The 22102-nt window shown below is 34.3% G+C and overlaps 12 protein-coding genes and 4 pseudogenes across 16 annotated transcripts, besides 2 other annotated features; 9 read left to right on the top strand and 7 right to left on the bottom strand.

Moving 5' to 3' along the window:
• Positions 1-6869: part of a mobile genetic element that runs on past the window's edge.
• Positions 103-687, bottom strand: TVAGG3_0407490 (annotated as a pseudogene). Its single transcript has one exon. A coding segment is annotated over exon 1 (585 nt).
• TVAGG3_0407480 (uncharacterized protein) lies at positions 706-858 on the bottom strand (the record flags this gene model as incomplete). The annotated part of the gene is made up of 1 exon (XM_051232970.1): positions 706-858. One exon carries the CDS (start codon positions 856-858, stop codon positions 706-708), a length of 153 nt encoding a protein of 50 aa, XP_051102700.1.
• Positions 1291-2142, top strand: TVAGG3_0407470 (annotated as a pseudogene). The gene has a single exon. A coding segment is annotated over exon 1 (852 nt).
• On the bottom strand, positions 2535-3599 carry TVAGG3_0407460 (annotated as a pseudogene). Its single transcript has one exon. A coding segment is annotated over exon 1 (1065 nt).
• Positions 3672-4313, top strand: TVAGG3_0407450 (uncharacterized protein; the record flags this gene model as incomplete). Its single annotated transcript, XM_051232969.1, has 1 exon — positions 3672-4313. A coding segment is annotated over one exon (642 nt), but the record flags the coding sequence as incomplete, so codon positions are not given.
• Positions 6870-7869: 1000 nt separating the features above from the next.
• Positions 7870-22102: part of a mobile genetic element that runs on past the window's edge.
• TVAGG3_0407430 (kinase-related family) lies at positions 9371-10238 on the top strand (the record flags this gene model as incomplete). Its single annotated transcript, XM_051232968.1, has 1 exon — positions 9371-10238. A coding segment is annotated over one exon (868 nt), but the record flags the coding sequence as incomplete, so codon positions are not given.
• TVAGG3_0407420 lies at positions 10316-11307 on the top strand (annotated as a pseudogene). The gene has a single exon. A coding segment is annotated over exon 1 (992 nt).
• Positions 14110-14433, top strand: TVAGG3_0407410 (protein of unknown function, DUF4106 family; the record flags this gene model as incomplete). Its single annotated transcript, XM_051232967.1, has 1 exon — positions 14110-14433. A coding segment is annotated over one exon (324 nt), but the record flags the coding sequence as incomplete, so codon positions are not given.
• On the top strand, positions 15477-16035 carry TVAGG3_0407400 (uncharacterized protein; the record flags this gene model as incomplete). Its single annotated transcript, XM_051232966.1, has 1 exon — positions 15477-16035. A coding segment is annotated over one exon (559 nt), but the record flags the coding sequence as incomplete, so codon positions are not given.
• TVAGG3_0407390 (uncharacterized protein) lies at positions 16191-16712 on the top strand (the record flags this gene model as incomplete). Its single annotated transcript, XM_001295004.2, has 1 exon — positions 16191-16712. A coding segment is annotated over one exon (522 nt), but the record flags the coding sequence as incomplete, so codon positions are not given.
• On the top strand, positions 17121-17451 carry TVAGG3_0407380 (protein of unknown function, DUF4108 family; the record flags this gene model as incomplete). Its single annotated transcript, XM_001295003.2, has 1 exon — positions 17121-17451. A coding segment is annotated over one exon (331 nt), but the record flags the coding sequence as incomplete, so codon positions are not given.
• Positions 17557-18012, bottom strand: TVAGG3_0407370 (uncharacterized protein; the record flags this gene model as incomplete). The annotated part of the gene is made up of 1 exon (XM_001295002.2): positions 17557-18012. The coding sequence occupies one exon, from the start codon at positions 18010-18012 to the stop codon at positions 17557-17559; it is 456 nt and encodes a 151-aa protein (XP_001295003.2).
• TVAGG3_0407360 (protein of unknown function, DUF4106 family) lies at positions 18229-18924 on the top strand (the record flags this gene model as incomplete). The annotated part of the gene is made up of 1 exon (XM_001295001.2): positions 18229-18924. One exon carries the CDS (start codon positions 18229-18231, stop codon positions 18922-18924), a length of 696 nt encoding a protein of 231 aa, XP_001295002.2.
• TVAGG3_0407350 (KilA, N-terminal/APSES-type HTH, DNA-binding family) lies at positions 19431-20258 on the bottom strand (the record flags this gene model as incomplete). The annotated part of the gene is made up of 1 exon (XM_001286919.1): positions 19431-20258. One exon carries the CDS (start codon positions 20256-20258, stop codon positions 19431-19433), a length of 828 nt encoding a protein of 275 aa, XP_001286920.1.
• TVAGG3_0407340 (KilA, N-terminal/APSES-type HTH, DNA-binding family) lies at positions 20347-20736 on the bottom strand (the record flags this gene model as incomplete). The annotated part of the gene is made up of 1 exon (XM_001284063.1): positions 20347-20736. One exon carries the CDS (start codon positions 20734-20736, stop codon positions 20347-20349), a length of 390 nt encoding a protein of 129 aa, XP_001284064.1.
• On the bottom strand, positions 21514-21834 carry TVAGG3_0407330 (organellar and viral DNA polymerase type B; the record flags this gene model as incomplete). The annotated part of the gene is made up of 1 exon (XM_051232965.1): positions 21514-21834. The coding sequence occupies one exon, from the start codon at positions 21832-21834 to the stop codon at positions 21514-21516; it is 321 nt and encodes a 106-aa protein (XP_051102695.1).

Here is a 22102-nt window from a genome sequence, read left to right as displayed (position 1 = left end):
TGTCTATGTTTTGTTGAGACTTTCTTGTCTATGTTTTCCCAACGGTCGTCTCCAACAAAACTCAGCGTACAGTTCAAATAAAAATAAAAAAATGTTTTTACTTTACTTAACATAGCCACCAGCTACCAAAAGTCTTTGACGCCAACCCATACCAGCTAATGAAGGTTGACTTGGTTTAGTCTCCAAACTAAACTTTGGTTTTGGTTTATCTTCAGTTTTTGGCTTCCCTTCTTCTATTGGTTTTTCGTCACTTTTCGGTTCCTCTGACTTTACTTCACTTGCAGGTATGGTTGTGTCGTTAGTATCTTCATAAATATCATATGCCATTTGTTTTTGTTTTCCTTTCAACTTTTTGTGTTTGTTGTAAAGTTTAGAATATTTCGACTCTAAGTCAATGAGATGTTCTATAATGAACTGTTGATCGGTGAAGTAAACTTTTCCATCTGTTGTCTCATAAACTCCTTCAGACTTCAATATTTTATTTGTGAGAGTCTGTTTCTTTTTTGAGATACTAGCCGTTCCATTTCTATGAAAAGTGACTTTGTAGTTAGGGTTTGTATTTCCAGACCTGGCACTTTCTATTATTGAATTTTTCTCTTCATCGTAAGTTCTTTGACAGGTTTTGACAATGGTTCTGAACTTTTTGTTTGTGGTGTCAAATCTACCGTTTCAAACTTCTTCGGTCATTTCATCCAGTAAAAAATTTTAGTTTGGTTTGTTTTCAACTGGTTGTTTAGGTTTTTTAAGTCGGTCTAAAACTTCCTGAGGTATAGGAAGAACTTGACAAACACGTTGTGTAACTGCTGGAAGTCGACAAATCCATCTTGAACCCATTTGTCTCAATGCTGTATTGTTCATTTCATCTCAGTAAAAACTTTACATTCCCCAAGTTGAGGTGGTTGCGGTTGGTTATTGTTACCCACTGTTGTGCATGGTTATATCCTCTGTTAAAGAATCTTTCACCTTGGTCCATATAGTGTCCTGCTTGGTTATAGTAGTCATTTGCTTTGTTATAATAGTTTCCTGCTTGTTCCTACATTGTCCATCCATCCTTGAACTTTTCCTCTTGTTTCAGGATTTGGAATAAGATTTGCTGCATCTCGTGCTACATCCCAACCTTTCTGTACAGTTTGTATAATAGGTTGTGCTTTCTCTTTAAGTATACCTAATGTACTCAAAATCTTCCTTCCAACTCCAAATACACCTCTGGCTATTGTTCCCACTGCGGGTAAAAATCTGATGCAACTCCTGCTAATGCGCCAAATAAACCCATTTCTTATGGGTTAAAAAATGACGAATCCAAACAAGGACCCCTATGTTTCTAAAGCGACAAAGAAAGCACTCATGATAAAAATCTTTAGTTCAACACCAAATGCTTGGTTTATGGATATCTTGGAAAACATTCCGAGGTATAGAGAAGATGGACCACCATACTGGCTAATATTTGTCGGTCAAAACACAAGATACTGTGAAGCCATACCATTATGGTCCAAAAATATTTTAGATGTGAAAACTGCTTTGACAATATTCGTTGACAAATACCATCCAACAAAACTGACATCTGACTGTGAAAGTTCTTTCAAATCAGACGATATTAAAAACTATCTGCGTTCAAAAAATGTAAACCAATATTTCATTGTCGACCAAAACCATTCTGCTCTTGGTGTCATTGACAGTTGTATAAAAATCTTAAGAGACTTAAACCAACCACAAGGTGGTGAGGTAGATGAAATGTCATATGACGACAAATATAGACATTTCTCCCAGGCAAAGATGAGACAAGTTTTAAATATTTACAATAGCCGTAAACAAAAAGGTTTGGGAAACCACTCCCCGAAGAAATGAAAAACAACCCCGACTTAGAGAAAGACTATATATTTAATAGTTTAGTCAAAAGAGACAAACAAGAAAGAATGCCAGGCTTCAAACTTAAGAAAGGTGACAAAGTAAAAATAGAAATACCTAAACGCGACCCATATGAAAATACTATTGACTATGACAACAATGGGAACTCGACAGGTACTCACATTCGTGTTCGTAAAAATAGAAGAAAGTATACAAGAGAATATTATGAAGTTTTAGGCAAACATGGCAAAATGTACACACTGCAAGCAGAAGATAAAACTACTATTGTCAGACCTCGTTTCAAACTTGTCAAAGTTCAAGGTGGTATACTTTCAAAGACAGTTCCTAACAAATATAAGACAACTCCTGACGAATATGCTAAAGAAGTTGAAAATGACGACTAAGCATTTCTATACCATGCGTAAACTGTCATGTAAGGGGCATGTAGTCTTTACTTTGTCCCGTTGTTTGCGTATATCCTGTAACGCGATGTGTATGGTTTCCATCTCCCTGAGTGTTACCCCAGAAACAATTTATAGCAAACTGAACGTCGTCTTTAACATCATATCCTTTACCTTTTTTCATTGCTGACCAATCCCAAAATCTATGCTTATGCCAACCTGCTTGAGATGTACTTAAATCTATGTAGTGACTGTGCGCAGGTAAGTTTTCACCTGAAATCGTTTTACTTCCGCCTGTTTCCTTTGAAGAGTTTGCACAATACAAAAACCTGTCGACTATTTGAGTCCAAGTTCCAAAACCAAGTACTACTTCTGGTCTGGTAGAGTTCATTGACGTGTAAATAGAACCTATAGGATATAGTGTTTGAAGTATTTCTGTCTTTAACGTTTGAAGCTCTGTTTTGTCAGCTTTTTTATCATATAAATCTTGAGCAGTGAATTTAATATTATGTTCATCCTTCATGACATAAACATCTTTACATCTAATGTTTCTCATCGTCGTTATGTCGTCATCCGATGTTAAACCTTGTGGAAAGTTAGGAGGTTTACAATATATTGCATCCCCACCAGTTTCTTCAACCGTTCCTTCAATACTTTCTATAGCAACAGTTGTAAAACTTGTATGTGTATGGTTCTTGTCTGCTTTCTTCTCTAACTCATCGTTAACATAAGTTTTATCTGCTTTAAGGTCTAAACATCCTGAAACCCATCCTGTATCGGCTTTAACTTTAAAAGTCTTCGATGTCCATTCATGGTACCAGTCAACCCTTTCTTTCATTTCTTTATCTTTTTCATCCACATATTCCTTATCCGCCTTCTTCTCTAACGCACTAGCCACACATTCCTCATCCGCTTTCTTTTCAAGGCTAACGTTTAAGTCTGTTATTTCAGATATAGAATGTGTATGAGTCTTTTTAGAATATTCGTTTTCAGCTCTTGTCACTTCACTTGACATTTTATTGTCAACATATGTTTTGTCTGCTAGTTCAGGATGAGTATGTTCTTTCGTTGCATATGTTGCATCTGCTCTGTCATGTTCTTCTTGAACTTTTTCAATGACATATTCTTTGTCAGCTTTGTTGTCAACATCTGCTTTCAAAAGAAGTTCATTTATAGGTTTCTCGTTTAAAGTTCCTTTTGTTGGATTTATACAGACAGTATTGTTCTTATTGTCTTGAAACAGAAACTCATCTGTTAAAGGGTTTAATGTCAGTTTTAAGTTCCTTCTTTCAATGACTCAGATATCTTAGAATAGTTTGAAAAGTTTGTTGTGTTCTTATTTAGAGCTTGCATAATGAGTTGTCGGTTGTGTTGTATTTCTCTCATGGAAGCAATATCTTTCGACATTTTTATTCTAGATAAAATATGCTTTCAATAGAAAAAGAAAATTCAAGAGTTGCTACAACTAAACCATTAGATGAACTTTTTACTAATGTCGGTCAAAAGTTTGAGACAGAGACCGTAAAGCATGAAGGCTATCGTTTTGACTACCCATTAAGATGGCTAAGAGACCCATCTGTCACAAAAGCTATTGGCTTTCGTAGAATGAAGTTTGTGTCTGTAGAAGATAAAAGTTTTCCATTTATTGTAAAGTTTCATATAGATTATATATCTGAAGGGAAACGAAAAATGTGGGAAGAAATTGAGCTAATACAAGTTGACCTTTCATCTTCTCTACAGACTGCGTTAAAAAATATAGAAGATAAAATAAATTCATGTTATGCAAAATATGCTGATGAATATGCAAATACCGAGAGCACACTTTATGTGAGAATTGTATATGACAAACAAAATTCACAAGTGTCATTTCAAATCTACGAAAACAATCCAAATAAAGACGAACAAATATATACAGAATTCACTGCAATGTCATGGTATTATTTGCAAAGAATGTTAAATCAGAAAGTCGAACTTCCTTTAGCAAATATTTACAGTCGATATGCAAGAGATGAACCATATTTATTTAAAGATGTTTTCGACCCAGCTGCTATTATTGTTCATGCTTCATTTTCTGGCGCCCAAAACTCTTTCTTATGCTTGGCAAATGACTTTTACGAAAAACCTACAAAGTTATACGAACCACCAAGTGGAAGTATTTCAGACTTTCAAGTATGGTTTACTACAGATGGAAGAAAAAGAATAATTCCATTATACCATGCGTTTTACTTAGAACTTAGTTTCATATACAACTACTATCGAACGGTAAAAATATAATTTTTTAATACGGTTGAGGTGTTGGATTTGGTTGCCAACTAGACTGTGGTGCAGGTTCAGGCTGTTGTATAACAGGAGCTTGTTCTTCTGGTTCAGGGTCTTTAGGTATAATACCAACAAACTGACCTACTCTTTTACCAATATTTTGACACCGTTCCATACTCCTCTTCCGACAGATTTTATTCCATTCCATATACCTCTTCCAACATTTCGAAAGAAGTTTCCAATACTACTGAAGAAACCCATTTTACTATATGTAAAAATCTAATGTCCACCTAGTCTCTTACGTTTCCTGTTGAGTTCCATAGCATTCTTTAACTGGAGCTCATACATTCTGTTTCTCTTTAGAAAACATATTCTGGGTCAACTCCTGTGTTCGCGTCATCTGCATAAAGTTGTTTATATCCCACTTCGGGGTTTGTATAAAACTCTTTCCATCTCATATTTGCATACCATGGTGGCAAACCTAACGCAGCGTCATTTGACATGGCAGTTTGCATTTGTACATCTGTTGGCACTTGACCATAGTTTGCCATTGCAGTTTGTATTCTAACTTCATTTGGAATATTCTCTGGGTTTGGTTGTCCAGGTTGCTGTGCATTCGCTAAGTTCTGTGCGTCCATTTAATATTAGATAAAAATATCTCTTACGAGTACATATACTGAACATTTGCAGGCATTGGTTCATCTTCATATTCTCTGTACTTTTCTGCCACGTCAAAGAAATAAATGACACAATGGAAAAAACCTAAAACAAGTAGTCCTATTTCAAACCACATTTACTTACTAATAAAATTTCTTTGTTATGACACTTTCTCCAGTTTATAGGACCTCTCTCATATTCTATCTTGTCATATATAAACTCATAGTCATGTATGTCTTCTAACCATTTCATAACGGTTTCCAAACCACTTTTATCGGATGTAAAGTAAAAGCATGGATGGTTATGTATAACGTCTAAAGTTTCTAAAGAGTCTCTCAAAGTCCAGTCTACTTGGTATTGAAAATCCCATGTGTTATAGAACGGCGGGTCCACTATAAAGAAAACATTTTCCTTGTCTTTATATTTTTCATACAAATCTGTCCAATGACATCTCACAAACTCTATACCCTCAATATATTTTTCTATGTCCTCTTTGAAAACATTTGTATAGTTAAGATATAAAACTTTTGACATAAGTGTTTCAATGTCATGAACTCTTATAGCACCACTATATAATAGTCTAGCAGATATACTATCCCAGTCTATATATTCTGCTTTTTTCAAAACCTCTCTCACAATATTTTTGTTATCTAATGGTATACGTTCCATCTTACCTATAGGTATCTTTTCTTTTAACTCTTTCAATATATTGTTTGTGTCTGGTATATGTTTGAGACGGTCCATATAGTTGTCGAAGTCATTGCATATAATCTTTGAGTCTGGGAATATTATATGACATAAATGGGATATATAGAAACTTCCACCGAACAAATCTACAAATGTTAGACCATTCGGTAGTTTCTTAAGTTCTCTCAATATAATATCTTTACATCTACTCTTATTTCCAAAGAACGGTAACGGCGGTTTTGTAAAATTCATTTATATATAATAATAAAAATGTTTTTTCCTGAAAAGTGACAGAAAAGTGACAAAACATTTACGATGAAGAAGTTTCGACAAAACATTTACGAAGAAATCATGAGTTTTCTACCCTCTTGAATTTTCATGAAATTTACACCAAAAATATATTTTATGTTAGAATGTTAGATCTAACATGTTTTCTAACATGTTTTCTAACATCGTAGAAAACTCTTGAAAATCATGAAATTTACACCAAAAAATAATGTTTATGTTAGAATGTTAGATCTAACCTTCTACCCTAAATTATATTTTTGGGTCCTTTACGCTCATTACGAAGAAGTCTTGACAAAACATATACGATGAAGAAGTTTCGACAAAACATTTACGAAGAAATCATGAGTTTTCTACGATGTTAGAAAACATGTTAGAAAACGTGTTAGATCTAACATTCTAACATAAACATTATTTTTGGGTCATTTACGCTCATTACGAAGAAGTTTGACAAAACATTTACGTTCATGTTTGACAAAACATTTACGAAGAAGAAGTTTGACAAAACATTTACGATGAAATCATGACAAAACATTTACGAAGAAGTCTTGACAAAAAAGTCAACGGCTGGTCGGCTGGGGTTCGGTCCTCCTCTTGGGTCTTGGGCAAAATTTCTTATGGGCTGGAAGCCCTCCGAATAAAAACTTCATTTATACTAAACATCTTCAGGGCTAGAAGGCACGAAGTGCCTGGAAGCCCCACTTCCTTTTTTTTTTTTTTTTTTTTTTTTTTTTTCATTCGAAAGGAATGGAAATATAGTTATGGGAAAATCGAGGAAAACGATGAAATTCAAGGAAAATCTGACACCAAAAATTTTTTCTTTCCGAAGTCTTTTTTCTTATTTTTCTCGGTCTGTGATTTGAAAAAGTATGTTATTGTGCGAGAAGATATACTGTATTATATGTAAAAAATGCATGTGCTTAATTAAAATGTGTTTTTACTAAGTTAGTGTGAAGTTCTTGAAATCTCTGATTTCAAAAAAATCTCAAAGCTGGAGGCTGAATGAGGTACAGGAATATTCTTTACAATATATATGTTGTTCGGGTATTGCTTTTGTCTCTCCATTGTTGCTCTGTGAGTCTCTGTATTGGGACAAAATCTCAAATTTCAACAGCTTACAAAGTAACCAGCGAAAGTAATATCTCAGATCAGAGAAATACCATAATATATAGATATAATATCTTAAGTGAATTATAGTTGTCGTAGTTATTATACTGCTTTTAATGCTATGTATAGAGTTATAATGAGTAAAATGAAATTTTTGAATGAGCATTCATTGATGCAGACGAGCCCATGGTTGACTTGAATTGCTGAATGTTAGCATATATACTTTAATATATAAGTGTATATAGTATATGAATTACTATGTTTCCGTCTGGGATTGTAGCTTCTCACTGTTACTTTTATTTTATCCTTGTGAACATAAAAAAAAAGTTATTCGTTTCCGTTTCACATAGGAATTTTTAACAGAAATCTCAGCAGGTAATATTATATAACAATCGTATGTGTTCCATAACAACCATTATAACAGCTTAGGAATGAACTTTCTCCTTTGGAATTATTACTTCATTCAAATTTGTAAAATTTTGAAAAACGTCAGTAAGTTGGTTGAAAGGTTAAATGAAAATCAATAAAGTCGCAATAACAATGATGTATATTTTGAGTGGAATCTAGCATACTGTGAAATTTTTGATTTAAGTAGAAGTAGAAAGGAGAACTGTGAAATTATGAAATTAAAAAAAAAAAAAAAAAAAAAAAAAGGTAGTGGGGCTTCCAGGCACTTCGTGCCTTCTAGCCCTGAAGAAATTTTACCCAAGAGGAGGACCGAACCCCAGCCGACCAGCCGTTGACTTTTTTGTCATGATTTCATCGTAAATGTTTTGTCAAGACTTCTTCGTAATGAGCGTAAATGACCCAAAAATAATGTTTATGTTAGAATGTTAGATCTAACACCTTTTCTAACATGTTTTCTAACATCGTAGAAAACTCATGATTTCTTCGTAAATGTTTTGTCGAAACTTCTTCTTCGTAAATGTTTTGTCGAAACTTCTTCGTAAATGTTTTGTCATGATTTCATCGTAAATGTTTTGTCATGATTTCATCGTAAATGTTTTGTCAAACTTCTTCGTAATGAGCGTAAATGACCAAAAATAATGTTTATGTTAGCATGTTAGATCTAACACGTTTTCTAACATGTTTTCTAACATCGTAGAAAACTCATGATTTCATCGTAAATGTTTTGTCAAGACTTTCTTGTCTATGTTTTGTCAAGACTTTCTTGTCTAATTTCTCATGAACTTTCATCGTAAATGTTTTGTCGAAACTTCTTCATCGTCAATGTTTTGTCAAAACTTTCTTGTCTATGTTTTGTCAAGACTTTCTTGTCTATGTTTTGTCAAGACTTTCTTGTCTAATTTCTCATGAACTTTCTTGTCTATGTTTTGTCAAAACTTTATTGTCTATGTTTTGTCGAAACATTTACGATGAAATCATGAAAATTCATGAAAATTCAAGAGTTTTAGACCATGTTAGAAAACATGTTAGAAAACATGTTAGATCTAACATTCTAACATAAATTATATTTTTGGGTCCTTTACGCTCATTACGAAGAAGTTTGACAAAACATTTACGAAGAAGTCTTGACAAAACATTTACGATGAAATCATGACAAGATAGAATATGAGAGAGGTCCTATAAACCGGAGAAAGTGTCATACAAACATCTGTCAAAAACCGTTTTTTACTTCACTTAAAATGCCACGTAAGCTACGTAAGAATATACGTAAGAGGAAGAGAGCATTGAAACATCCAATAGTAAAACTAACACCACAACAACAGTTGCAACAACAAATGCTGAATGACCCCACTATGTTGCAACAAATGTCAAGCAACCCTATGCTTTTAAACCGAGTTCTTGGTGCACAGAGTGGAGGTTTAAGAGCGGCACTTTTAGCGAAAATGGCAGGCTATGGTGGAGCTGCAGACGGAACAGCCTATAACCCTCAAAGTCAAATGAATTTGAGTTCACTCAAAAATCAAATATCAGATGTCAAAAAGTCAAACATAGACATACAGAAACAAATAAGTGAAAACGAAAAGAAACTAGAATATGACAGACACACAAAGAAACTCAATGAGTTAAACGTAGAGAAAAAGAAGAAAGAAGAACAACTGAAAGAACTAAGTACAGAGGAATATGCAAAAAAAGTGTCAGAAAAAGCAGCAGAAGTAGCAAAAATGGAACAAGATGTCATAAATTTGAAAAACCATACTACTCAATATAAAGTACTGAAAGATGAAGAGATAAAACAAAAAGCCCTGAAGACATATATGGATAGCGATGAGTATAAAAAAGAAGTTGAAGCAAATGTAAAGGCAGAAAAACTTTTACAGTTGCAAAACCAAACCGTACAGTATGAAAACTTAGCACAAGAAAGTAAAAATAACGACGCGGCTATGCAAAAGGCAATGAAAAGCGCAGAATATATAAAAGCTAACAATGACTGGTTAGATGCCCAAGCCAACGCTAAAGCAGCCCAACTCATAGGGTCAATAAGGACAAAAATACAAGCGGATGAAGATAGTTCAAATGAAGCTTTAACAAATGCTGACTTTAAGAACGCCTTCGAAGCTCTTCATAGTAAGGTGAAACTAGTGAACGACTTCTCATCTGGAAAGAAACTGAAGTCTGAAGGTTTCGACAAAGAGTTAAAAGAAGTAGCACAAAATATGACGAAAATAACAGATGCAGCAACGAGACAGGCAGTTCAAAGTGCCTATGACGCCGTTAGAGCAACTGTTGTGAAAAGTCAAGAAAAAGAGTTACAACAGACCAAAACAGACCTAGTAAATGCTTTCTTAAAAACGAAAAGTCAGGTAGGACATTACGCTGCAGATGGAACATATGTGCCAGCTGGTGGAACTTATATACCACCAAACCCTCCAAGAGAAGCACCTGCACCAGGACTACCTAAAACATTTACATCGTCACATGGACACAGACACAGGCATGCACCAAAACCAACACAACAACCAACACAACAACCAACACAACAACCAGCACAACAACCAGCACAACAACCAACACAACAACCAACAGTTCAAAACCCTGCACAGCAACAACCACAAACAGAGCAAGGACATAAAAGAAGTAGAGAACAAGGAAACCAAGAATTCTTAAAAATGCTAAAGGAAAAATATGGTTACCCAGATACTATTGACTTTAGTGACAGATATAAAGAAGCTATTAGAAAGTTCAAGGAAGAAAATACTGACCCGAACCTATTTAGCTTTATGGCTCAGCATAAAATCGGATATAATTTCAAACCTGGAAAATACAAGCTCGCTAAGGGATATGATTTAATAGCATATCGTCCAAATGACATGACTGAATTTACTCCGAGATATTTTATGTCAGAGATAAATGATGATTCAACTATCTTCATGAAACGCGTAAAAAATAGAGACGGAACGAAAGAAGAAAGGCTTATGAATGCCAGATGACTTAAATAGGGAACTTGTTAAAAACGGTCTCGGAATATATGAAATGCCAGCAGATGAGGTACAAGAAACTCCACAGGAAGAAGTTCAGATACAACCAGACATGGAAGAAATAGTTCAGCAACAACAGCTAGAAGAGCCTGAAGGAAACGAACAAGTCCCTCCTTTGGAAACTAACCTCACAGAACTAGATGAAGATTTGGAACAGACCGAAAAATCTTGACCCTCAACAAGAGTATGCGGAGAATATGGAATATTCCAAGAGTCTAAGAAAGATTCGGCTGACATAGTAGAAGAATATCGAAAAATGTTTGCCGACATACAAAAGACTCCAACACCAGATGAAAATATTCAGCATAGAATGGAAGAACTGAAAAAAAATGTACACAAATACAAAACCCTTTTACTTACGAGCATTTAACGTTCAATCTTCGGATGAACTCGGTGAAGATAAAAGGTTAAATTTCAAGAAAACATATAGAAATGAAACATTGTTTAAAGTTCATTCAGAACCTAACCAAGATGGAAACAAACCTACTTTTGTTTCTGCAGACGATGGAACTACAATGAGATGGGGTCATAAAGCTAACCCGGATAGGTGGTCATAAACTTACAACCACAATTCCAAGAAGTTGTAGACGCAATGGAAGTGAATGGTGAACCAGATATAGCTGGTATTTTCAGCGCGGCTTTAATGCCATTGAAAGATATGAAACATGCAGATATTTTGGACCAGTATGAAATGAACATGGCTGATGGAAATATAACACCTGACGTTCTAAAACATTTATCTCAAAGAACTACACAGAACCATAGAGATGGTATATTTGGTGAAGAGTTTAGAAAGAAAGTTAGGGAGGGAGAAGGAAGAGAACCTATTGTACATGACCTTGCAAACGAAAGTTTACAAAATGTCATAAAAACTTACTTTGCAGACAATGAACCGAGAAGGATGAATATTTAAGAAAACTCAAATGGACAGTACCAAATGAAATGTTAGTATTGAAAAACATGTTCCTTGACAAAATAAAACCAACTACAGAAATAAATGACGCAAGACTGAAAGATTGGGTAAAAGCTTTCCCATTCACAAAAGATATAGTTGGTAACATGGAAAGAAAACCAGAATGGCTACAAAAACATATATTTGGAAACGAGCATATTCCATATGGACAGGCACTGTTTGAAGAGCTTGAACCGGAAACTCAGGAAAGAGTCATGCAAACAATACGCGAAGACTCAAATACAGACTATGACAAACTCTTTCTAGGATATAGGTTACCTGAGATGGGCGACCAGAGCCAAAAGGCAAAAGGACATGGGAAATTTGCAACATACTAGATGAACATAATGCAAAGATGCAACAACTTCAAGCAGAGGGCAATGAAGGAAAAAGAAGAGTTAAAAACTCAGTCAGGAAGAAAGTAAAGCTTGGTCCACGTGGGTTCTATTATGACATATAAATCCAACTATTCTATATTTTTACCCATATGAAATGTACGCCGCTCAGAATATAACGCCAACAGTTTTGGATGCATGAATGGAAATGTTTCCGAATGGTATAACGAATGCGACAATGCATTAGAAGGTCAGAAATAGTTCCTGGAACTTACGAATATACAACTGCTGTTTCTTATGGAAACGTAGGTGAGTTTGGAGAAGGTTCTTCAACAACAGTAGATATTGCTTGCGACAGGTTTCATATTATTTCTATTGACAACTCATTCTTATACGTGGAACAAGACATTGAAATAAAACCTTCTGCCAAGTTGTCTGACAAGAAAGGTTGCAATGGAATTTTCTATGTCGGATACCAATATGCTCCAGAAGTTTTCATGGGATATAAGATATATTCTAACTCTGACTTAGTTCAAACAGTAACATGGGCAAACTATGAATGGTTCGCTTTGAGAAACTCAGTACAACCACAAGCTAGAGAACAAACAGACCAGTATGCAACTATGAGAAAATAAGAAGACTTGACCCTAACGTTCCAGGAGTTTATGTTGACCTTTCTGGACAAATGCAGCAGCAGTAACCAAAGTAAAATTGAAACTTAGAGTTCCTTTGTCATCTTTCCTCATCTTCAGGTTTTTAAGATACTTGCCAAACTGGGCAGGAAAAATTTCTATCGAACTTACTCCAAGCAAAAATAACTTAGTCATTGCACCAACACAAGACCCATTCACTCTTACAGAAGTAGTGGGAACAAATAAAATGTCATTCGCCGACTTTTGCAAAAACAAAGTTGACTTAGACTTTGGTTTCTCAAACCTCAACACTGAAGTAAACTATTATTTCAATGCTGCTGGAGATGCTTGGGACCCAGTTAAGTTCACATGCGAAAAATTTGAATGCAAGAGAATAGAAAGCAGACTTGCAGTCTATATGTTGGACCCAGATATTTCAAATGCTTTAGCTGCCAAATATATTGCAGTTCCACTTATGTTCCCTATACACCAAATATCTGTCAAAGACTTTGCAGGTGAAGTTGGAAACCAAAGTGCTGACCCAGGTGCAAGAACAGATATTGCTTTAACAACTGCAATGAAACATGCAGATACTATGTTTGTACTGTTCAGACGAACTATAAATGACTATTCTTGTTTCTACAACCCCGGTATTAAATATCATATAAACATAGATGGCAAATATTATCCAAGAGAAGAATATTCTACAGTTGAGGATATGAGGTCATACAACTTGACATTAGATGCTATGAACTTTAACAACAACTTCACAACAACCATTAACCCTGAAATGCAAAGTTCTATTATGCCATATGTGAAAGTATGGACTCATACAGGAGGTCAAAAAAACTCAATATACAAATGGAGACCGTTCAAACTTTTGGCTTGGCATTCCATTTGCTGACTCAGAAGACTTTATGGGTGGTATTTCAACTGTTGGTACAGTTCAAATACAATATACTGGTGACAGAGACGGTCCAGATGAATTGAAAGCAAAGAAGTTTACAAAACCAATAGCACTTTTCACGGAAGATGCTCTTTTGAAGATTCGTTCGATGAAACCTGCTGGAGCTCCTCAGATTGGCATAACGACAGCTTCCATCGAGCAGATTTTGGCAGCAGGTCAGTAAGTTGTTCTTGAACTGACTTCTCTCCGTCAAATATTGACAGTACGCCAGTTTTGACATAATATTGTATTATAAACTTTCCTTTAGTAATATCTGTAAGTTTTGAAGTTATATTTTTGTCTGCTTCAAGAACTTTCACCATCTCGGTTATACCAACTTCTTTGCTTTATGAAAATATTTTGGTTCAGCAAAAGACTGCTATTCTATAACATTTTCCATTGTTTGTGTAAAGAACTATTCTGTCAATGTATTTGTATTGTTTGTGAGTATAAACCTTGTTTTGCTTCAATTCGAAGAGATACTCAAATACGTCCATCTTTTTATTCTAAGTAAAATGTCATTTCCGAAAAATAGAAGCGTAAGTGTTTCAAAAGGTTTAATGGCGGTGGCAGATGTGAAGTTAAATTCACCAACTCAAACAAACAGTCAAAGTGTTGTTGTCAATGTCAAAGAAAGAGATGTTGAAGTGGGGAAACCATACGAAGACGAAGATGGTATAACAATAGTTCCTGTAAAAGAACAACCAACATATCCTGAAGTTAGCAGAGACTTAAGTTCTGTTGCAGATATTCGAAACGACTACCAACAACTGAAAGACAAACTTCAAACTCAGGAGAAGATTTGTCAAGCTTTAAGTATAATGTTAAACTTGGTCGAACACAACCCTGTAAAAGTGAACTCATATGTCATTGCACCTCATGAAGTTTTGAAAGAACTATTGAAACTTTTGACAGAGGCAGACGATATAAACATCAAAGAAATAGAACCCGACATTAGTTGCTGTGGTGTTTATATAATGTCATTGACAAGATATACGTTATGAAAGGAGGTGAAACGTTGAACTTAAAATATAGTTTCCCAGACGTTATAAAAATATTTGACGACCACAACATTTCATTAAAATTTATTTGCTAAGTAAATGGCAGAAGACATAATGGTTTATACTATTACGACTAAAAACCCTGAGTCATATAATTCTATAACAACAAACTTACAAAGTCTCTCAAGGACGATATTGTAAACTGACCTTAAACACGATGACGACTAAAGCCTGTTTTGCTCTTTTGACACCAGAAGACTTTATTGTTGTGAATGGTAAAAAATACTCCTTTGAAGATACTTACTCAGATATACCACCAACAGGTTTTGTTGACTTATTTAATACTTTAAGTACGGGTGTAACATGTGCTGCAACTAGAGCAGGTTTCATTATGTTTGGATGTCCGACTGAGTTTACTATAAACGATATGAGCTATAATACAAAACTTATTTCTGGTTTTTACTACCAACAGTTTCCTATAACAGGAAAAGGTGTCATACAAGGAATGTCTATTCCATTGACTTTAAGCACACCTATTTTATATATTGTTTCAAACTTAGGTTCAAAGTGCTATTCGAATGTCGACAGAAACTATTATGACCAAAAGATACTTATGCGTATAAACAACACTTTCTCTGCTGGTTTGCCTATTGTTCATTCGAATGCAGAGTTTTCAGCTTTAGTAAACTCAAACACTTTAGCAAGTATAACGTTGACATTAGTTGACGCAAACTTTGTTCCTGTAAAACTTTTATGTCCTATGTATTTGTCAATGACGGCAGAAAGTTTCGAATTGGAAGATGCAACTGGTGAAAGTATTGTATTACAAGAACAACTTCAACAACAAATAGCTCAAGAACAACAAATGCAACAAATGCAACAACAAAGTCAAGAATAAAAAAAATATTTTTTTTATTTTTATAAAAATGTACAGAATAGATGTTTCAGATTTTTATGACTTCCAAGCATTCAGAAATATGTGTCCATTTAGAGACTATAACAAAGCAGTCGAGAATTTGAAACGTTTAGTCATTTATGTTGACTCTGCCCCAGAATGTTATGTCATGAAAGAATGGGATGTTGTCTTTAACAAACCAAGAGCAACAATAGTTTCAGAACAAGAATGTAGACAGAAACTTAAGAAAATAAAAGTCGTACAAGTTGGTATGAAGATGTTAGATGCTTGGGATATCTTATTGTCAAAACTTGAAGATTTTTCAGTTCGAGGTATAAAGTTCTATACACCTTCTCCAAACTTCTATTCTATCTTCACTGGATATAAATACGAACAAGTAGAATGGAAAGAAAATATTATAGAAGCTTGGTTAGACCATGTCAAAGAAATTATATGCAATGGAAACGAAAAGGTTTATGAGTATATCTTATGTTGGTTTGCAAACATCTTACAACATCCAAGTGCTAAGAATGAAACTGCTCTCATTATAATTGGAAAACAAGGAACTGGTAAGAACACATTCTTTACAGATATCTTATGCAAACTATTAGAAGGTTATTCGAACCCTAATATGACAAACTTAGAAAACATCTGTGGCAAGTTTAACTCCTCAATAGAGAATATGAAACTTATAGTTTGCAATGAACTTCAAAGTATAGATACAACAAAAGTTTTGAACTCAGATGCTTTGAAGAGTCTTATAACAGACAAAGTTGGAGTTGTTGAAAGAAAGTATAAAGACCAAAGAGTTTGTGAAAATGTTGCAAACTTCATTATGGTTTCAAACAATACTGTTCCGATGAAGTTAGAAAGTTCTGACAGAAGATATGTAGTTGTCAGAACGTCAGATTCTCATATGCAAGATACAGAATATTTTGACGACTTAGCAGAAACTTTGACATCTGACTTTTACAACCACTTGTTCTCATATTTTATGACATTAGATATTTCTAAGTTCAATCCAAGACAAATTCCATATACCGAAGAGAGACAAACATTGTTAGAAGCAAACAAGAGTGTATATGAACTGTTTATAGATGAGACTAACTTTGAGTGTTTAGATGAAAGGTCATTGTACGATGAATATAAACAATATTGTCAAGAGTATGGTTATATGACAGCGTCTAAACGAACATTCTTGGCAAATGTCAAAAGTCTTTTAGATGTTCAGAACGGCGTATATACAAAGAAAAATTTTTCTGAGTAAATTTTAAAAAAAAATATTTTTTTTATCCGATAGAAAAGATGACAGAAAAATTAACTTTTTACATAGCGCCAGACCCTTCTTGCCCACATCTTTTTAAGCCACAATATATAGACATAGAACTAAATAGAGAAAGCGAAATTCTACAAACAGAAGAAACATATAGAGACCTAGATAACGAAAATGGATATGCGCTATTCTGGTTAGGTTGTCCTTATGAAATGTATGAAAAAAAGGCTTTATATGAAGAATATAGAAAATATTGTCATGAAAACGATATAAGACCAAGCTCTAGAGAAAAATTCTATGCTGGTATAAAACATCTTTTCAAAGTTCGGAATGGTGTATATAGAAAGAAATAATTTTTCTGAGTAAATTTTAAAAAAAATATTTTTTTATCCGATAAAAAAGATGACGAAATTCATCTCAGTAAATAAGTACATGACAGAAGTCAAAGATAAGTTAGCTCCATTCGCATATTTGAATGTTTACTTCTACAATTTTGAAAAGTCTACATTTGACAAAATTTGGAACATTGCACCAGTTAAGTTTGCTGTTGTTAGAAAAAGTGGTGCAACTTTTGAAGACTTAGACATAGAAGGTTTGTTAACAGTCAAAGAAAATTTTGACAGAAAGTTCTCAAAACTCGAAGAAGGTAAAGCATACAAACTTGTTATACCTTATGAACCAAAGAAAGCAGACGACTATGAATATTATGAGTCTAAGATAGTTGAAGTTCAAGGTAAATTGGGTAAAAAGATTTTAGAGTCTAAGCCGGTGTTTGCTCCTAAAGAGGAAGAGAACATTGACATTGACCCAGAAATGTTCTAAAAATAAAATTTTATTTTTACATGTCAAATTTCTTTTTCTCTGGAACTGGTTCAGGTTCTTTCTTCTCTTCTTCTACTTTCTTTTCTTTCTTTTCTCTCTTCTTCTTCTTCTCTGGTGGAGTTATGTCAAACTTCTCAGAACCATATTTATGTAAAAGTTCTTTGTCCTTTAATAGCTCATCTATTCTGTTTTCTATTTCATCTTCAAGAACAGCGCATGTGCCTTCTTTGCATTCTAAGAACTTTTGTTGGACTTCATCTTTCCAAGAGGCGTCATCTCTGTCAACAAGTCTGTCATTGACAAACTTAAAGACTTCTCTGCCTAATGTTTTATGGTTCTTGTCATATTCCCAGAAACAGAACTTTAGAACAAATTCACCTTTCTTGTTTACACTATGTAAGATTTTATGGTCGACAGATGTTTTGCTGTCGAAAAGTTTGTCTCGAATATAGATAGCGAAATCGCTAGACATTTTCAAAAAGATAAAAATTTTAATTTTTCTAAAAATATGTTAGAAAAAAAGTTTGCTGACATTGACAAAAAATTTGAGAATGTTTTAAACAAGAACAAGAGGAAGTTAGAAAATGCTCAGATAAAACCCATACATGAAAAGTTCTTATTTGCTCAGAATGGTATAACAGGTCTAATCGCACCACCTGGGTCGGGTAAGACTTTCACTTATCTTAAAATGGCTGCACAACAACAAGAACTAGATGAGAAGAACCCATTCTATGAGTTAGTTGTTATTTGTAGTACTTCTGGTCAATTCGATCAAACCGTAAATTCGTTCAAAGATATTATAAAGAAGTCTAAGTTAGTATGTATAAAGGATACTGAGTTGTTAGATTGGATAAAGAAGTACCAAAGAAGAGTTTTGAAGTATAATGCTATAAATGAGTATATAAATTCGAAGTTTAAAGACCCAAATGAGGAAATGCAGAGAATATTAGAGAAGAAACACTTCAGAAACAAACAGAAAGAGATAGAATACATTTCGAAGAAATTGCAATCTTACGATTGGAAGACATACCCTCATAGGTGTCTTCTTATCTTAGATGATTTCGCCTCTCATCCTTTGTTAAAGAATAGAGAACAAGACATGTGTCGAATTCTTAAGAAGCTCAGACACTTTAACATCTCAGTCGTAATATGTGTACAGACAGCAAAGAGTTTAAGTAAGGATGTTAAAAGAATACTTACTGACATTATACTTTTCCCTGGATTGTCCGAAGACGATTTCATGGAACTTATGAAAGAGTCCATGGCAGGTAAGTTTGACAGACATGAACTATGGGAGAAGTACAAAGTCATACAAGACCCTCATACTTCTTTCAGAATTCATATCTACGCAAACAAAGTTCAAATTGTAAAAAGTCAAGCTTGAAAAATCTAAGTGTTTGAGTCTTAGTCTGTTGTGGTGCTGGGGCTGTCGGTTCTTCTGGCTTTGGAATGGACTCGGTTGGTGGTACGTCGGATGGAAGAGTTCTTCCTGTCTGATGGAAGAGTTCTTCCTGTCGGATGGAAGGACTTTTCCTGTCGGATGGAAGGACTTTTCCAGTTGGAAGGAAGGACTTTTCCAGTTGTCGGGAAAATATTTTTCTGTCGGATGGAAAAACTTTTTCTGTCGTTCGACCAAAAAGTTCTCAATTTTCGAAAATTTGAATGGTTTACGGACGAACAACTGGAAAAATTTTTCCAGTTGTCAAGAAAATATTTTCCTGTCTGATGGAAGAGTTCTTCCAGTTGTCGGGAAAAACTTTTTCTGTCGGATGCAAGAGTTCTTCCTGTCGGAAGGAAGGACTCGGAATGCCAGAAGGATTTGACAAGACAATTTACCTTATAGAGCTACCTGAGCCATCTGAAGTCAAGCTTGAAAAATAAATGGTTCATCTACCCTACTTGTTTGAAGTTGTCAAAATACTCTGTTATTTTTTCCTTTAACAATGGCAAATCTTCTTTGAAGGTAAGTATTGTACAACCTTTCATATCATAGTGTGTTTGAGGTAACGTATCTTGAACTATTTGTTTCACATCTTCATTTGGGGTCATTGAAATCGGTAAGTTTTCGCGATAGAACCAATTTCTGTTAGATTTGTAAATCTTAGCAAGGTCGTAAAAGCTTTTGTTGTTTCTTCTGACTAAATGCAACATAACCATATCTCTGTCTTCTTCATTTTCCATCTCTTCAGTATAAATCATATACTTATAGTTCTTTTCCTTACCTTTTGGTACCGAACGTGGTATTCTTTTCTGTATGGTTTTGTCTTTTGCTTCAATGACTTCATCTTTTGCTTGAAGTTTCTTTTCCATCTCTTCACGTTCTGCTTTATATAGTTCATCTAACATCATGAAAATATAACAAGCGTAACGAGGCGAAGCCCACATTGCAACAGCATTTACAAGAAGTCTATGAACATACCAACCTCTCAAACCATTTGGCAAATTTTGACGATTTTCGTACGGAATCTCGACCCGCGGTTTTCTACCGGTCGCAAACATATGAGGAAATTCTTCTAAAAGTTCTTTTGTCTGTTGGTTTTCAAACCAATGACGTGCTTGCTTTGTAGAACGAAGAGCATTCAAAATACTTTGCATTTGGTACATGTCATCCTTGACCGAACGAATGAGACGTAACTGTTTGTTATATTGTATGTACTCATATTCTTCATTTATGGCTTCATGAACGATAGCAGGTGTTGTGTTCTCTGATGTTGACATATCTGTCTTTACATACAAAATAAAAAAAATATTTTATAAAAAATTAGCGTTATTTTCTTACTTTCACAAAAGACCAAAAATAAACGCTTTACATGTATTTTTCAGCAACTTCGTCAAGAAGTCTGTAAATGTACCATGCATAACGAGGAGAAGCCCACATTGCTATTGAACTAACTAGGAACTTATGAACATATATACCTTTTAGATATGATGGTAAGTTTTGTCTGTCTTGGTACATCTTTTTAAGTTCTACATGTTCGAACTCACTCAAAAGTTCATGAGTGCTATTTAATTCAAACCAGTCTTGTGGTTTCTTAGTGTCTGGAGCAAAACATGCTGTCAAAATACTTTGCATTTGGTACATGTCATCTTTGACCGAACGAATGAGACGGAGTTGTTTGTTAAACTGTATGTACTCGTATTCTTCATCTATGGCTTCATGAACGATAGCAGTTGTTGTGTTCTCTGTTGTTGTCATTTCTGTTCTTACATACAAAATAAAAAAAATAAAAAAAATAAAACTAACTTTATTTTTTCTATCTTAAGGAAATTCACGATTTTCATACGGAATCTCTTCTCTCGGTTTTTCCGAGGGAAGCAATCTTATGCCATTTTACTCAGATTTTTGGTCATTTTTCAGCAAAAATAATGTTTAGGGTAGAATGTTAGATCTAACATGTTTTCTAACCTCTTTTCTAACCTCATGAATTTTCATGATTTCATCGAAACTAAACGTAAATGTTTTGTCAAACATGAACATACATGTTTTGTCAAGACTTCTTCATCGTACATTCTTTGTCATGATTTCATCGAAACTAAACATACATGTTTTGTCAAGACTTCTTCATCGTAATGAGCGTAAATCAGACAAAAATATATTTTAGGGTAGAATGTTAGATCTAACATGTTTTCTAACCTCTTTTCTAACATGGTCTAAAACACACAAAACTCATGAAATTTCATACGGAATTCAGCAAAAATAATGTTTATGTTAGAATGTTAGATCTAACCTCTTTTCTAACACGTTTTCTAACATGGTCTAAAACACACAAAACTCATGAAATTTCATACGGAATTCAGTAAAAATAATGTTTATGTTAGAATGTTAGATCTAACCTCTTTTCTAACACGTTTTCTAACATGGTCTAAAACACACAAAACTCATGAAATTTCATACAGAATTCAGCAAAAATATATTTTAGGGTAGAAGGTTAGATCTAACCTCTTTTCTAACCTCTTTTCTACCCCAGTTATTTTATAAGCGTTTTACATGGTAAACGTTATGAATTCGTGAGACTCTAAACAATTTTGTAGCTTCTATTTCTTCTGTCAGTACATCGAATGTTTTAACGATACCGAAAGTTTCTTTATACTTCTTCTTGACATCAGATAGAAGGAAATCTTCTGCAGTTGGATAGTTTTTGTTCAGAAATGCTAACATGTCCATTTTATCTTCTGCTGGCTTTTCTGCTTCTTTCTTTAAGTCTGCATAGTCGTTTCTCATACGTTCTATCTCTTTGACGGAGTAGTTATATTTCCTAATTGCTGCTTTACATTTAGAACATTGCGGGTTCATTTTTGCGTTATATTCTGAAACCTTACCTGCTAAAACAACTAAGGCGTCAATGGTTTTCTTTAACTCAAACATAGCGGGTCTTATTTGTTCGTTCCATACTTTGCCTCTTCTATCTTTATCTCTTATCTGCCATACACATTTTGCAACTAACGAAACAAAGTTGTCGTAGGTCTTAAACTCCCCGGATTTATATATGTCAGAGATGTTCTTATATACCATGTCGCAATCTTTGTCCATGACTTTGTGGTTGCAATGAAATCCAAGAAAC

Source organism: Trichomonas vaginalis, chromosome V (genome assembly GCF_026262505.1).
Source record: "Trichomonas vaginalis G3 chromosome V, whole genome shotgun sequence".
Classification (NCBI taxonomy): Eukaryota; Parabasalia; order Trichomonadida; family Trichomonadidae; genus Trichomonas; species Trichomonas vaginalis.
The sequence above is the reverse complement of the archived record's forward strand: the minus strand, read 5'-3'. Positions and strand labels throughout refer to the sequence as shown.